The sequence below is a fragment of the Vespula vulgaris genome, chromosome 11 (genome assembly GCF_905475345.1).
Source record: "Vespula vulgaris chromosome 11, iyVesVulg1.1, whole genome shotgun sequence".
NCBI lineage: Eukaryota > Metazoa > Arthropoda > Insecta > Hymenoptera > Vespidae > Vespula > Vespula vulgaris.
This window is the reverse complement of record NC_066596.1, coordinates 1,430,540-1,447,806: the sequence shown is the minus strand read 5'-3', so window position 1 is coordinate 1,447,806 and position 17,267 is coordinate 1,430,540. Positions and strand designations below refer to the sequence as shown.

The 17,267-nt window shown below is 39.1% G+C and overlaps 1 protein-coding gene across 21 annotated transcripts in view; it reads right to left on the bottom strand.

The window, feature by feature from the left end:
• Positions 1-1,767: 1,767 nt before the first annotated feature.
• The window catches only part of LOC127067605 (serine/threonine-protein kinase tousled-like 2), a 55,719-nt gene continuing 40,219 nt past the window's right edge, over positions 1,768-17,267 (bottom strand). For 9 of the 21 annotated variants that reach the window (XM_051002730.1, XM_051002724.1, XM_051002725.1 and 6 more), the window contains 13 exons: positions 8,133-8,223; positions 7,579-7,841; positions 7,214-7,447; positions 5,938-6,030; positions 5,371-5,832; positions 5,082-5,285; positions 4,894-4,985; positions 4,604-4,751; positions 4,301-4,412; positions 4,069-4,207; positions 3,876-3,987; positions 3,678-3,785; positions 1,768-3,589 (listed from right to left, as the gene is read on the bottom strand). In XM_051002730.1, the coding sequence (XP_050858687.1) occupies positions 3,377-3,589; positions 3,678-3,785; positions 3,876-3,987; positions 4,069-4,207; positions 4,301-4,412; positions 4,604-4,751; positions 4,894-4,985; positions 5,082-5,285; positions 5,371-5,832; positions 5,938-6,030; positions 7,214-7,447; positions 7,579-7,841; positions 8,133-8,223 (2,271 nt within the window). In that variant the 3' untranslated portion in view covers positions 1,768-3,376. Of the gene's footprint in view, positions 3,590-3,677; positions 3,786-3,875; positions 3,988-4,068; positions 4,208-4,300; positions 4,413-4,603; positions 4,752-4,893; positions 4,986-5,081; positions 5,286-5,370; positions 5,833-5,937; positions 6,031-7,213; positions 7,448-7,578; positions 7,842-8,132; positions 8,224-8,305; positions 8,901-8,951; positions 9,156-11,362; positions 11,503-12,150; positions 12,168-12,394; positions 12,643-13,397; positions 15,577-16,000; positions 16,521-17,267 lie in introns of those variants that run through there. The other 12 variants (XM_051002740.1, XM_051002741.1, XM_051002722.1 and 9 more) reach the window with 12 other exon arrangements.

Below are 17,267 nucleotides of genomic sequence, written 5' to 3'. Positions count from 1 at the left end.
AAACTTTATTTTAATAAAAACTTTATTATTTTAAACGATAATATTGTCATTACCTACTTGTACATAGAAGCTTCCTGTTATCAAATGAAGATCAACCCATTCTTCCATATCTTGTGGAGTGATACTGCACAGCTATAAAATTCCTTTTTACTCCTGAAATTTATTCCCGTACGATTATCTTCTTTCTATTTCTTTGTAAAAAAACATTAATTTCTTAACATTGAAGTATGAATTCAAATATCAAAGAATTGCATACAAATGATAAAGATAGGGAAAGATTGAAAGATCTTAATGGCAAATAAAGTGTGAGTAATCTTTAACTTGATATAGAGCAATAAATATTGTTTAACTATAAAAAAAAAATCAATTTTTCTCTTAAAAAAAAATTCCGATATTTTTAATATATATATATGTGAGGTGTATGTTTCTTTTCTTTGTTTTCTTTCTTCAATAAAATAGGGTGTATATATATATATATACGTATATACATACATATATATTCTAATACAAATATTGTATGTAATCAATAAGTTTACTAACTTTAAATTATACACAAATACGTAATTTTATTGCTATAACGTTTCATACACCATCCTCGACACAATTCCTGTTGGTAATTATGAGAAAGATCATGACTATGCTAACACGTAAGGGCGATAAAAAATATCCGATGTTATTTATATTGCGATGGCTGTCGTGTCATTTACGATAATAATACTTTACCCGACTGTACTCGAATTACAATTTTGCTCTATGAAATTAATACTATTTTGTAGTTCACTCCACAAAAAAAAAATGTTATATATTCTAATTCGTTTGTGTATGTATATTTTAAATTATTAGTAAAAAAACGTCTCGGATTTTTGTGTGTGTGTCTATATATATATATATATATATATATATATATATATATATATATATATATATATCTTTCTTCCAATACACGAATGCACGCGTTAATTTATTAATTTATTATCCGTTGATTTTTCTTAAAGTTCTTCGATATTTACAAATGCAAAATTGTTCTTTCCACAGAACATAAACGCTACCTCTGATATTGATTTGAATAAATGCATATTAATGGCTTTTGTAAAAGATGTAAAATAAGTTGCTCATTTAATCCTCATTTTTCGATACAAGTTACCGGATCAAATTTGCAAAAGTATACGTTTCTTAATGGATTTTTCTTTTTTCTTTTTTCTTTTTTTTTTAGAATAATTTATGATTTCCACTTGCTTAATTTTACTTGCAAAAAAAAAGAAAAAGCGAACATTTTTGCCGTCTAAAAAAGGCTTTCCGTCATTCTTCAAGAAAAAAATCTTCACATTCAATGAAGAAATAAAAAGAGATGTAATACATGATTTAACGCGACAGAAAAGCTGAACTCAAAGTCAATATTTATACGAATATATTGATTACTTTTAATCTCTCATTGATTTTAATACATGCGTTGAAAATTTCACGTTATCATCAATAATCCTAACAAAGTGCACATTTTATTAAAGATGAGTAAATTGCTTCAAAAAGTATCAATTTATTTGAATAAATATTGGCTTTAAAAAGTATTAAAAAATATAAATGAAATATCTCTCAGGCAATTTTGTAACTTAATTTTAATGAAAAGCCATTTTTAGAGTGGCACACGTTTGAGAAAAAGAAATAACAAGAAGTATGCGTTTTTCTTGAATAATAGGATTAGTTATTAAAGAATTGTAGGAGAAAGGAAAGGGAAACGGTTGATTGGCTTTTAAAATATTAAGCGATGGATCTAGTAGCAGACTCTGTTCAGACTTGTAATGTATTCTCCTCTGACCATACTTTGCCAATCACGTTGGTATTGTGTCATCAATACCGTGCCCACATTGTACCAACAACTTACAACATTTTAACAACTTCTTTCTATTACTCCCCAAAGCTGCAGTTTGTCGACAGACACGACTATAATACAAAGCAAGGGCACTTGATAAAATAACTTAGTCTTCTATTTCATAATTATCTCTATATAACGTACATATATAAAACAAATTATGAGTAAAGAAATAATGATCAGGTCGGTACAATATTACGATTCTTACCTTACAAATTTTAATGCCCGATAAATACGAATTGATTTAGCACGGAGATGGCCGCAATAATATGTTGATGTGTCCACGATTAGAGAAAGGAAAAACACGTTTTTTAACCGCGAGTTAGAAAATTCTCAATTTAAAATATATTTATGAACGGGAGGTGGAGGGAGGGGGGGGGGTGCAAGTGGTGGACCGTGATCCTATACGATTTTTTTTGTTTTTATACTTTGGGAGCATCGCCACTCTTTCCATTTAATTCTCAAACTAATCGTTCCAGTATAGGTAAAGCCCACTCGTTTCAGAATAGGAACAACCAACCAAATCTCCTCGTGTTTATGTATGTTAATTGTTATTAGTCATGATATAAGTAATAATGTTAATATTTGAATAAAGTAACATGATGTGTAGTCAAGTATTCATGGAATACCTGACTGCACGGAGGTCATGCGAGGATAGAGCCACCACAGTTGTCTTCCCACTGTCAATGCTGTCCTTTTTCTTTACACCATATATATATATTATATCGGATTTATTAGTATATATATATATATAGTATAAATATATACACGCACGCTAGATTTAACAATCTTTCATCACACTCATTCACGCATACGTAACTTCAGAAGAGAGGAACGTCTCCGCAAGAGCAAAGTCTCTTACTCTTTCGACGCGCTGCATTTTTATCATTCGTTGCCCTCTGTTTTCTTTTTTTTTTTTTCTTTTTCCCTTTCTCTTTCCCTTTTCACCGAGTAAATCACTTCCACTGGATTCCATCGTCTTATACCTTTCGCTTACTCTCCTCTTTAGTTTAAACTTCACTTTTTAATTCACAATGACTTATCACATGTTTATCCGTTTCCTTCCATTCTTTTAAACACTATTATCAAGTCAGCCCACTGTTTTGATACAAGGAACGATAATACAATTGAATATTTACGAACACAACATTTTTGTTATGCTGAATAATGTAGCGTGGCTTGTAGAAAGACGCAAGCTTCTGGACTTGCGACGACCAGTCTCGCATCTCTCTTGCAATGTCCTATGAGACGACCTGTAAGTATAGTTGTGGCGGTATGGTGGTGGTGGTGGTGGTGTGGTGGTAGTAATGATGGTAGTAGTGGTGATGGTAGTGGTAATGGTGGTGATGACGGTGAAGGTGGTGGTAGTGATGGTGATAGTATCCGGTTTAGTATTTACAATTGGTTATAGCGATCGTTATTTTCCTAAGATGAGATGGTGCGCAGTTCAGTGCTCAAGATTTGGCATGTAATAGCATATCGAAGATATTCGTCTTTAGTCCATTTCCACTACGAACTGCTCGACGCGTTCATACCACTAAACATGCCAACAGTAAAGGAGCTCTGCTGCTGTTGCTGAATCTGTTGTTGTTGCTGCTGTTGCTGACTGTTCGCTTGACGGCCATGTTTTGGCACAGGAGGTTGCAGGTATTCATGTCTAGCTAGTGTCAGTACATCTATACGTTCTTCTTTCCTATACGCTAGGCAGCTTCTTATGAAACTCTGTAACACGATTTAATCCTAATAAAATATCGATCTACCACGAGAAAACGATTTCTCTTTCAAGTATTATCCGATCATTTCCCCTTACCTTTGCTTCGTTGCTAACGGTTGGTTTATTCGCAAACTGAACTTCAGTGGCCTTCAATATGGTGTTTTCTTCTAAAATCGTAGCTTGCGATTGGTTGTGTCCAAATGGCTGTGAAATTAAATATAATCATCGTTTTACTAACAACGTTACTACTGTTTGACGATAATGGATTTCGATTTGAACTATTTATTAAATTACCTTTTTACCATAAAGGCATTGGTAGAATATAACTCCCACGCTCCATACATCAACCTTTGATGATATTTTGGGAGGATTTTTACCAATGACAAAACATTCGGGCGGAAGATACCTAATAAATCGATTTTACATTGAATAAACGAATCTTTGAAGTATTTATTTGGATAAGAAAATAATGAACAAAAATACGTACCAATAAGTACCAGCACCCTGGGATGTAAGGTCCATACCATGATCAGGATTGTAGTTCTCTTCATCCATAACTTTACTTAATCCAAAGTCTGTAATTTTTATTTCTCCACAGACGTTACCTTCCGTGAGTAATATATTACCTATATAAAAAGAGATAATATATAAGACATAAAATATATAGTGTTTTAATGTTTCTTTACTATAAAGTGAAATGCTTTAATTCACACACACACCTGGCTTTAGATCATAATGTATGACTGGTGGTTTTATTTCGTTAAGATATTTTAATGCCGATACTACTTGCATGACGATCGACCTTGCCTCCCTCTCTGGTATAGTTTTATGCTATCAAAGAAAAAATACAACTTCTCTTAATCCAATTCGTTGTAAAAAAGAAAGTAATGAAATAAAAAAAAAGAAAAGAAAAGAAAAGAAAAAATTTAAAGAAAAGAAAAAAAAACAGAAAAAGAAAAACAAAACAAAACAAAAGAAATTAAAAGAAAAACGTAAAGTACAAAAAAGAAAATACTATGTACCTGTTTGAGGTAAAAATCTAAATCATGCCCATCACAATACTCCAAGACAGTACAAAAGGAATTGGCATCAATTTCAAACACATCGTACAATTTTACAACACGTGGATGATCAAGAGCTTTATGTATGTTGTATTCCCGTAATGCGTGCCTATTTTAGTAAAGAATATGTTAAATATATTATGTATATTATAAATGAGGATAATATAATAAATATATATGTATGTTATATATTATATTATATCATATTATTCTCACTATTCGTGTTTAATACCATTCGATTTTTTACGTACTTTATGTAATTAGCCTTTTTATCTTCTTTCCAGTCTTTATTTAATTGATGCACCTTACAAGCGACATACCGTTGCTCTTTTAAGTCAAATGCCTGCATTAAGAAAGTAATAAAATATATGAAATAAAAGAAGAAGAAAGTGGACCATAAAATTCTTCAAAAAATATATATCAAAATTATATTTAATACCTTATGCACTTCACTGAAGCCACCCTTTCCCAATAACATTAGTAAAAGGTAACGTTCGTTCAATACAGGATGAGAATTGAATCGCGATTGGTCCTCGTTATGAATACGCTTCAACTCTCTGATGTGTAAATTTCGTTCCCTTTCTAATTTTTCCATTTCTAATTGTAAATCTGCGTCTTCTTTTTTCAACGCACTTTGCCGCAACTAAAAATTATATTCATGCATATTTATTATTGTTTATTCTCAAATAAGTACATATGTGTGTATGTGTGTGTGTATAAATAAATACCTTGAGTATTTCATCGGCTTCATAATACTCTTGCCACGTATAAGAACCAGGTACAGCATCTGGTTTTAAGAATGTAGCTTCAGTTCCATTATGCAAAGAAGGTTGTGGCTGACTACGCTTCCTACTTGTTTCACTATTGGATGGCCTCTTTTTAAGCAATAATTTTTTCTGTCTATCAATCTCTTCTCGCTCGGTTGCAATTTCTTCTTGTCTTCGAGCTAATTCTTGAAATGCATAACCATCCGTCCAATTTTCTTGAAACGTCGCACCTACCCTCTGTGTCACAAATTGTCCCAACCTCAGTCTATTTTGCATACACTTTTGCCTAGCCTCCTTTTTCTCTATGTTTGATTTTTCTTTTAATAACTTCTTTACAACGTCTATACACTTATTTATATGGGATTTGTGCTGCTCAATAATTTTTTGTTGATTAGCCATTTGATGCCTAAGTTCATCTGTCGTCTGTAAAAATAATACGTATACACGTTGACATAATTAATATTGAAATAAATATCAAGAACAGTCGTCTTCATTGTACATATTCCTATGCATAAACTTTTTACTTACTCTATTTAATTCATCAATTTTGTTATTACGTAGTTCTAAGTCCGAAGAGGCTTGAGTTTCAAATTCCTGTATCCTCTGGCAAGTTAGTTCTGTCTGGAATGTATAATTTACATATTTTATAGTAAATACAAATAATTAACTGTAACATCTGATACATTTGTCAGCATTGATTAGAAACACCAGATACCTTGCTGCACCCAGATAGAGCAAAAAACATGTAACAAATAAAAAAGAAATAAATCTATATTTCTTTTGTTCATACTGTTAGAAACTCAATGAGATGATTCTAAGAATTATTTTAGCCAAATTTATAAAATAAAATATAAAAAATAACAATGTGTTAGTTATTCGAAATAAATATAGAGCAAAACCCAAGGATATTAATATAACAAAATTACAGGCAGCAAGGAAAACACCTAAAATGTATGCGTATGTTAAATAGTAGAGAAATACTAATCATCACAAAAAAGTATAGATTTAATCGTAGCCCTCTCTATGTAATAATAAAATTGCACCCGTCAGAAATCAAGCGTATAAAAATTAAATGATCTATTAAAATGTAAACATACAGGAATGCCAAGATAAAAAACATACACCCCTATTAACAAATTTACAATGAAAATGACGACTGAATATGAAATAACTTTGACCAATTAAATGCAAAAAAAGAATTTTTGTTGGATTAAGGAGCGACATTACAAGGTAGCCTGCATCTGTATGATAACAAATGGATACAGTGCTACAGTCTGATTAAAAATTCGTACAAGTTATTGCGAACATTCGACAAGAAACATCCTTTTTATGCTTACATATCACTTTTACACACGATATTATATACAATAATACATACAATAATTTTGTATAAATGTTCTTTAATAAGTATTGATAGCAAAATGATCTTATTAAAAAACTACAAAAAAGACGCAATGACATGAATATGATGGTGATAACAATTTTGAATCATTTTATTCGTTGGAGCTACTGACATAGCATCGTAATCATTACTAATGTTAAATTTCATTGTTAATCACCTTTGCCAATTCACTTATATTTGTGTCTTTTTAATATCATTTATACATCGCAATACATTTAATAGAGCATTTAAAAAATCTCATGTAGAGACATCGTGTTAACAAAGTGTTTTATCAATATCGCTATTAATTACAGAAACATTGTAACAAACATGTAATTATAATATTAAGGAATTCTATGTAAGGAATAAATTAATAGGGCTTTTCTTATAAAATGCTCGCAAGTATTACCGAATTTTGCTTACATTTGGGGTGTTAGTCTTCGCTTGCCTGACCTGGCTTGTCCTACTGAGGTTGGTAGGCCTTACCTGCACCTGCTTGCTGACCATCGAGCCTGCAGGTTGCGTCGAAGACGGTGGTGGAAGAGGTGGAGGTTGAGGATGAGGCCTTGGTGGTTGCATCAAGGACGAAAATTCCGCCACCGAGGAGTTAGGCGTCGTTACTTGAGGTGAAAAAGGTTGTTGAGGCGATGGAGGATACTATCGAAATGAAAATTTATAGTACGTGATAAATTTCAATAAAATAGAGTTAACAATATCATGTTACTTCAGCATTAGAAGTAAAGCAATAAAAACAGAGATGTATTTGGAATGTACTAAACGATACCTACCATAGGATATCCCTGTTGAGGAGAAGGACTTTTAGCTCCTCCGTGTCGAATGGGACTATTACCAAGATGGTGCTTTGAAAAATATTCGTTGATTTTTTTGTTGTCTAAGGCAGCAACGGACCTAGTTCCCTTGCTGCCTACCGGCCCTCCTGGTACCCCCCCGCCACCATCATCGGCTTTACGTTTTCTTTTCCTTTCAGAAGGAGTTCTTGGTATTTTTTCCGGAGTATTTGGGTCTACCTCCTTATCACTATGCGAAGAGCCTACAATGGATTACAAACTTATAGATACAATGAAATTTTGCGACCGCAGTTGATATATATCACCATACTTTGAGAAGATAAGAAATCGCTGTAATATAAATAATAAATCTCTTATTGGATTTGAATACTTTAACATTTCTAAAAGATATTTCTTGTTAGAAATAAGATGATACTCTGACAAGTATAATTTCATGATCAGAGTATATAAATCACTGGAGAACGTATAGATCAAAACAACATTTACTTAAAGTCACTCTAAGATTCTTTGAAAGTAAATATCATTAGGCTTACCGGTACTCATGTTCGAGTCTTGACTATGAACCGACTGACCAGAGTTTACGGTTGATTGGGGTGCCATCTGAATTTGTGACCCAGCAGACATCTGAAAGAAGACAAAGAATATTAATAAAATTCTTCTTAATGGTAAAAATAAGAACGATTTACAAAGATACACGATAACGAACCAACTGATCGGACGGAAAAATTCGGCAAAACGATGACGCGAGGAATGTAATAAAAAGGAGATAGCACGGCACTACTATCCGATCGAGTTTCACCACCGCATCATGGAAAAGATGCGGAAAAGCCTGACATTACCGCCCGAGAATTAACGTCAAAGCGAAGGAACGGTACGGCGGCCGGAACAGAGACGAAACGTAGAAGATGTACGAAAAATGAGTATTTTAAAGAGGGTTACACTTTGTGTAGTTGGCACTGGCGTGCTGTCTATCGGCCAACGCAATTCGCATGTTGTTAAAAGACACAATTTACCGAGGGGAATAAACCTGGAAGGACAGAATCATGCAGAAAAAGAGGAGGGAGTAAAGGAACGACATTGTGCGAGAGAGAAGGAACACGCGCACTGGACAGAAGGGGAGCGAGTGCAAAAGAGACGAAGTGGAGAGCAAGTGTGATGGAGCAAGAGAGAGAGAGAGAGAGAGAGAGAGAGAGAGAGAGAGAGAGAGAGAGAGAGACAGACAGACAGAGAGAGAGAGAGAGAGAAAGAGATATATAGAGAGAAACGAAAAGTGGGAGGGAAAATGAGAAAAGGATAGATAGATAGACGGATAGATATGAGAGTAAGAGAGAGAAAGAGAAAGAGAGTGACACCTTCCAAGGCAGCCTATGGTGGAGTCCCATAGTCGTGCTCTCGGTTTGCGCGGATCGGCAGTATGTCAAACATAGGCACACTTTCGCGCACGATTCCTACGTAAAAGTCAATAGCACCGTGCGAGCAAAATGTGCGATATACGCTCGGAGCTAGAGGAATCACGACAAAATGGAGGACCATAGAAGAGGAGAGCAGGAGGGCGGGAGGGAGGGAAGGAGGGAGGAGGGAGGGGGGAGTGAGGACGGACGAACGGACGGACGAACGGAAGGGCAAAGGGGAAGGGAGGAGAGGGTTCTCTCAACAGCAGGGAAGGCACCGGCGACGAAACGAGAAGAGAAGAGACCAGAGTAGGGTCGAGGGGCAAGGGGAGGGGGAACTCAAGCGATAGGCTCGGGGTGGGGGGATTTCGAGTTCGAGGGGAGCGAGGAGGTATGGAGGGGAGGGGATGAGAGGTAAGGACTTGATGGCGGAGGAGTGGTTGCGGCGGCGGCGTCGTCGTCGTCGTCGTCGCCGTCGCCGTCGTCGTCGTCGTGGTTGTCGTCGTCGTCGGTGTCGGTTGGATCGGGAAGCAGCAGCAGCAGCAGCAGCAGCAGCAGAAGACAGAACCGACGCACCACGAGGGGGCAGTTTCACTCACAAGTTCGCTTCCGAATTCTCCTTCGAGGAGCAAATACTGAATATATATATATATATGTACTTGTATATATATATATATATAGACACATACACATATATATATATCTTGTTATTATAGCCAGGTTTCTTTTCTTTATCGTACGTGTCTACAAATTGAGGAAAGGAGGGAAGGAGGAGAAAGGAAGGAGAAGGAGGAGGAAGAAGGCAAAACTATTCACGTCATACGGCCGATGACGTCGGTAAGACGATAAATTACGCGCAGCGATTCTCCTCTTCTTCTTCTTCTTCTTCTTCTTATTATTATTCTTATTATTATTGTTATTATTATCATCATCGGGGACCGGCGTGTCAGCCACGTTTACTCCCGTGCGCGGTTAAGAACCCGGATTAATGGTAAGTCCTCATGGACGCGGTCACGCGTTTGCGCGTTTGCCAGGCGGAACGCACACGTTCGAATTCCACGCTCTCTGCTACCATCATGTGTATATATATATACATATATACATACATAGTACTACGCACTCATGTACGAATACATACACGTATGCGCGCACGCTCTATAACTCGGAATTAAAGGCATTGCTGCTCTGGTACTAACGTCGATGCCATCTCGGTTAGATAAAAAAAAAAAAGAAAAAAAAAGGACGTGTTTGTTTGTCCATCATGTGTTGTCTGTCTGTCTGTCTGTCTGTCTGTGTGTATCTGTCGATGTCTTCTCTTTACAATGTATGTCGTAACTCGAGATAGAAGGAACGTCGAGATATTAATCGAAGGAACTTCGAGATATTAATCGAAAGCATTCGATTTGCGATTATCGAAGGAATCTCGTTGATACGCTTCAACTATAATCATGTTTAATGCAATGCACGTACGAAGTGACAGACAATCATCAATCTTATTAATAAATAAGAGACGTAACGCAATGGCGTTTTATTTGTTTTCTTTTTCTTTTTTATTGAGGTTAGCCGCGAAATAAAATCGAATATTATCCAACAATTTTCATAAACTGTATTTTATAAAATTGCGATCCTTTAGCGATGACATTTTTAATAGAATGTGTGAGAGAAAGAGAGAAAGAGAGAAAGAGAAAGAGAGAGAGAGAGAGTATAAATCCTTCGTGTAACTTCGGTGCCTTCGTCGTTAATACACCACTCCTACGATCGATAGAGGACACGCACTCAACGTCTACGCCATTTGAATATTTTAAAGCGAACCTCTCGCATTTTTAAAACGCGAATATAGACGACGATGACGACGATGACGACGATGATGACGACGACGATGACGACGACGACGACGACGACGACGACGACGATGAAGACGACGACGATGACGATGACGACGAACCGGCTTGCTATTTGTCATTTTGAAATATCCTACGCTCTCCGATAATAATATTCACCAGTTTACATCTACCAATAGAAATTTCCGCAAGACGGAGGTCAATGTAGAGAACATGCTGGACATGAAGATGACAGGAAGATTTCCGTGTGAAAAAGTATGTTAAAGGGACGATCATCTCTGTTCGTGCCTATTTCGTTAAAAATAAAGATCTATTATCGACGTAAAAAAAAAAAAAATAAAGAGAGAGAGAGAGAGAGAGAGAGAGAGATACGCGACGAAGGAATGGAAAGAAAATGTTGATAATTAAATTAAATGAAAGAGAGAAAGAAAAGAAAAGAAAAATAGGGATACTAAGTAAAAAAGAAAGGACATCGAGAGACACATTAAAAAATCGACTTCGAAGCCGGCTCTGAAGTATCGCGATACTTACGTACGAAATGAGCCCTGAACAAAGGAGGAAATTATTCGCGTCTCATCTTGAAACAATTGTTCGCCTTTTCGCGAAGAAGGTAAAACGGATGAAAGGAGGAACTGCTACCGGGATGTTTACCGAGTATCGACGCCGAGCCACTGTAACAGAGAGCGTATGTAGAGAGAAAGAGAGCGAGTAAGATAGAAACAGAAGAAGAGAGAGGTAGAGGTAGAAGTAGAGGTAGAAATAGAGGGACGCGGGAGAGAGAGAGAGAGAGAGAGAGAGAGGGATGAGGAAGGAGAGGAAGAGCGAGAGAATCTCGAAGCAGCAGGGTTCGAAATCCGTCGTCCTATCACACGAACGCATCCGATTCACTGAGAAAAGCGAGTCGACGAATCACAGATCGCAGTATGCGGCCAGGCATTGGCAACGAGCGAGAGGATTCCGCGGTGTCGGACCTTTCGGCGATGCGGCTACGCGCTGGAGTGTATGAACCGTGCTGATCTAACCTAACGTTCATGTCGCATACACGACGAAGAAAGAAGCTTTAGGGCGAATGCCGAGAGCAAATAAATAAATAAAAAGAGAAAGAAAGAGAGAAAGAGGGATAGACGAAGAGAGGCACGAGTATGATGCATGCGTGCGTGCGTGCATGCGTGCGTGCGTGCGTGCATGGGTTAAGTACGTCCATGCAAAAGAAAAATGGAAATAAAATGAAAAAAAGAAGATGAAGAAGAAGAAAAAGAATCTAAAAAAATATATATATATATACGAGGATGTATTTAGAAAAGAAAAACGATTATTACCTGCAAGTTTCTTCTTTCTGCGAAAAGATATAAAGAAAAAAGGGAAGGGGAAGAACAAGAGAGAGAAAGAGAAAGAGAGAGAGAGAGAGAGAGAGAGAGAGAGAGAGAGAAAGAGAGAAGAGTGGGAGAGAGCCGCTGCTCACGTGCTACGGGACGCCTTACAACGAGGAATCTCGTGCGCAGAGGAGTAGGTAGACACACAGAGGAGACGTGTTCTCGTTCCGCTCGTTTGCCGAATACGCACCGAGAGGATGATCCGTGTGTCTGAGAGAACAGGAAACTTCCTTATCGATGGATCAGCGACCGTGCCCGGAACTGGGCTAGAGGGCCGGGGATCGTCCCTCTCTCGGGCAGCGGAGGAGAGAAGCAGCCGGCTGCTGTCTGTGCTTCTTCCTCTCCACCCCCTCCGACGTTCGTTCGTCGTTCGTTCGCTCGTGTTCGTACTCGTGCGCGCGTTCGCGTTCGCGAGTTCGGCTTGAGACAGCGTATATACTACGGCGACAGTACTCCCGGTAAGTCGTCGTCGTCGTCGTCGTCGTTGTCGTGTCGTTGTCGTCGTATCATCGTCGTTGTGTCATCGTCGTTGTCGTTGTCGTTGTCGTTGTCGTTATTGTCAACGACGACGATGATTATTGCAAAAGAATTTTTCCGCAACGCGATTTCTTCCTTCCCTTTTCTTCTCTTTCCTTGTTGATTTTTCTTCTTTCTCCTTTTCGTTTTCGACAATAACAATAACAACAACAACAACAACGACGACGGCGACAGCGACGGCGACGGCGATGAAGACGATAGTAACAGTGACAATAAGAACAGCAAGAACGACGACGACGACGACGACGACGATAATGAAGATGATGATGATGGTGATGATGATGATAATGATGATGATTCGACAGTCTTACTACGTTAGCCATAACCGGCGTCAAGCCATCGTTTCTCTCTCCCTCTCTCTCTCTCTCTGTCTCTCTTCTTTCCTTCACCAATGAGAAAAAACAAATCAAACGAATTTGACTCTCACTTCGTTTTGTTCTTTCTCGAGCTTCTTAACCTCATGAAATTGACGCAGTACGATTGACATACTGCTCTTTGATGAGTGACGACGATGACGATGACGACGACGATGACAACAACGAAGACAAGAAGAAGAACATCGACTACTACTACCACTACTATAACTATTACTATACTACTACTACTACTACTACTACTACTACTACTACTACTATTACTACTACTACTACTACTACCACCACGACGATGACGACAACAGAAGCAGCAGCAGTAGCACAGAGTGCCGTCAATGGCCACGATAAACAGCATTACGCGTACGTTTTCACGAGCCAAAAATTCCGGCGTGTGGACTCGTCTAATCGAAACGGAACTGGAACTGTCCGACCACCGTACCGTTCGCAACTACTACTACTACTACCTAGCCGGAGGTCTCTCTCTCTCTCTCTCTCTCTCTCTCTTTCTCTCTCTTTCTCTCACTATTCCTCTGTTTCTCCCTTCCTCCCCCTTTTCTCTCTCTCTCACTCTCTCTCTCCCCCGCGCTACAGCAAATGAGCAACGAGCGAGAGATTCCGAGATGCGGCAAAAGGTGCAACCACTTCACCTCCCCGCGGCGCCGCGCTACCGCCCCGCGATCACAACAGAGAGACGAACGGAGACGGAGAAAGGGGGGGAAGGAGGATCGACGATGGAGAGGGTGGAGCGGGCGAAGCGACGAAGCTTGGCGAGCACGGACCTAGGGGAAGGAGGGGGGAGGTAGGAGGGAGGAAGGAGGGGAGGGAGAGGAGGGGCGGGAGGGAACGAGAGACTCACTCGACGACGGAGTAAGACCGAAAGAAACGCCGCGTGACTGACGGAGAGAAGAGATTTTGCGCTCAACGAGAAAGAGAGAGAGAGAGAGAGAGAGAGAAGGATGGAGAGGGAAAGAGAGAAGGCATATGAGACATTCCTTCGGTGAACGGATCGACCGAGTGTGAGTGCAAGCGAGCCAGTAAAATCGATGTGGCCAAGTGTGGCTGTATGTACCGGCGCGTCGTGCAAAAGGGTGCCGTTGTACCGCGATACGTTGTACGTGATACGCGCTTCGCTGCCCGGCTCTCGTCTTGCGCCTATCACGCGTCGACCTCTTCCCCTTCCACTTTACACATATTCTCTCTCTCTCTCTCTCTCTCTCTCGCGCGCTCTCTCGCTCTCTCGCTCTCTCGCTCGGTCGGTCGGTCGCTCACTCGCTGTCTTTTTCTTCAACTTCCGATCGAATGTATGTCTCGTTGATTATCAACTATCATGCTCTTTTACGAACAAAATACTGTTGATTATCCGACTATCGTGCCGTTGCGATGATTTCGCTAATTATATTCATCCCCTTTTTTATTTTTTTTGTTTCTTTTTTTATATCATCGATATATAGTCTTATTTCGTTATAACCCTTGACATGTTTTATATAATCAAAAATCGTAATGTAGTAGAGATCTTTTTTAATCGAGTGACGTAGATTTCGTTTCTAAAGTAAAATCGTTTAATACGTATAGACAGACAAGTGCTCGTCGTCGTCGTCGTCGTCGTCGTCGTCGTCATTCGTGACGTCGCGAGGGATTAAAACGGTCAACGGCTACATTCCGTGCCACAAGTGTCAGGTGTAAATTCACCTTTAAGACTCGAGCGCCCTCGCGACGCGATGCGATGGCCGTCGTCGTGTGGTGACGGCCCTGTGCACTACGTCTACCGTCGTCGCGTGTCGTGCCGTGCAAGCGCGTATTAGCGGAGACTACCGGTGGTGGGTTGCTTTAGTGGTGGGGATGATTCCGGCCGAGCTGCGACCAGTCGTACGTCGAGAGAGCGAGCATAGCTTGTTGGACCGCCGAGTCGGTCGGATCGTTCCATGGAAGATAATTCTTACGTGATTTCGATTCCTCCTTTTTTTTTCTATCTTCTTTACAAATTCGAATATTTTAACTCGACAGAATTGTAGACATCAAAATAAAAAAGAAATGTAATAAAATTCCATTTGTTTGCAATTCCCGAATAAAGTCGATCTTTTTAATTCTTGTATTTCGAATAACGTAAACTCGCGGATTACGTTTTATAATTCGATCATCGCTCTTATGTGTGTGACTAATCGTTATGTACAATTTTACGAGAAAAATAAATAAGAGAGAGATAAAAATTTCATCAAGTGTACTACTAACGAATGTGAGAGAGAGAGAGAAAGAGAGAGAGAGAGAGAAATACAGTGTATGATATCTGAAATCAACTAGCTGACAAGTGCTGGAAAGAAAGAGTTCGATCATTGTATTGAATATCAAGATATAGCAGTGTATCATTCGCGAGTGTTTGAACGAGATTTTCCAAAGAAATCGATAAATTGTGTTTGTAGGTCAATCGTTTGGTGGACCATAACTGACAAGATAGAAAACTCATCTTATGAGTGGTAATAAAAAGATGTATTGATAAAATTCCCTTCAAAAAAAAAAAAAAAAAACATTTCAACGGTGCGTGTGTCCCTTTAAGACCCGTTCTAAAATATCCCCAAAAAAAAAAAAACAGAAACAAAAAAGAAAAAAGGAATTCCATTCGAAATTCGAGAAGAGAATCGTGTTAAAAGTGTTAAGATAAAGAAAAGCATATTACGGAGTAGTAAGAAGATAAAGAAGTCTAGTGTGAATGTGTTTCTCTCTTTCTCTCTCTCTCTCTCTCTCTCATTGCCGGTAGTGAGCCGGCTCCTAGACCTTGCAATGCCATTCGATCGTAGAAAAGACAGCGGAGGAGGTGGCAATGTGGTTGACGGTAGTGCAAGAGAGAAAGAAAAGAAGAAGAAGAAGAAGACAAAAAAAAGCACACATACACGTCTAGGTTGCGTCGGCAACAGAGCAGTAGAGAAGAGAACGCAAGATCGTTCCTGAGGCTTGCTGGCTGGCCGGTTGGTTGTACGGCTTAGTAGTTATTCCCTCTCTTTCTCTCTCTTTCTCTCTATCTCTCTGTCTCTTTCTCTCTCCCTTTCCAGTGAGTGTATTTGTATGTATGTATGCGCGGGCGCGCGCTCGCGCTCTCGTTCGAGGAGAAGCTTCCTCCACCACCAAGAAGCAGCAATAGGTCGCACACTCATTAGCCCAGTCGCGCGCGATTTCCCCCACTCTCGTAGTGCCGGCGGCCGACCAGCTGATCGGCCACGCGGCGTTGCCTCGTTGTTTCGACTTGCGCCGTGACTCGCCACGCGGTTTTCTGTGTATACGACGCTCGCTTGCCGTGCGCGCACGTTCGCGCTCTATTCTCAGGAGAGAGAGAGGTTAGATATATGCTTCGTCGGGTCGGCACTGTGCAAGGACGAACGCTCCACACTCTTCTACTCTCTCTCTCTCTCTCTCTCTCTCTCTCTCTGTCACACCGGTACAACTTGTCTAAAACACACTTTAAACGTTGCCGTCGCAACGTTTTATCATCCCATGGGAGAATCGACGCACGTTCATTTATTATCTTTTGAGATACGTACTGTCTATAAACATTGTAAAACCTCGTCGTACTTGGAAATTTTAATCGAACGGATTAACGATAAATATTATACGACGTGATAATAATTTTATCTTACGAGATTCCTATCAATTATATTACATAGTTATGCTTCTAAATAAAATAATAAATAAATCTTCAACTACATTTGACGGTAAAGAGAAAAAGTAGAAAAGAAAAGAAAAGAAAAGAAAAGACGCGTCCGAGTTGATATCCTTTTTAATGTTAAAAGACGGAACCCATCTTGAATTAGGTTTTCTTTTGAAATCGTGATTCCCTTTCTCGTCGAATCGTTGAGATATTACTAACGATCACGTTCCGATGACACACTTTTCCTGTTATATGGCATATCTCTCGGTAGTCGAACCGTTACAATGCAACTCGACGACGGCGCACGATACTTGGCTCTCAGCCTGAAGCTAACTATAAAAGAAAGAAGTTGTTTCGACCGGCAAGATGGGGAACACTGCTGGCAACCTTGGGACGCTGATTGATCGTATATACGAGGAGGATCTTCCCCTCTTACGACGATGCGCCGCACACTACTCGTGTTTAATTTAACTTAAAATCATCTTAAAGCCGTCCCAAATAACTAACCATGAGTC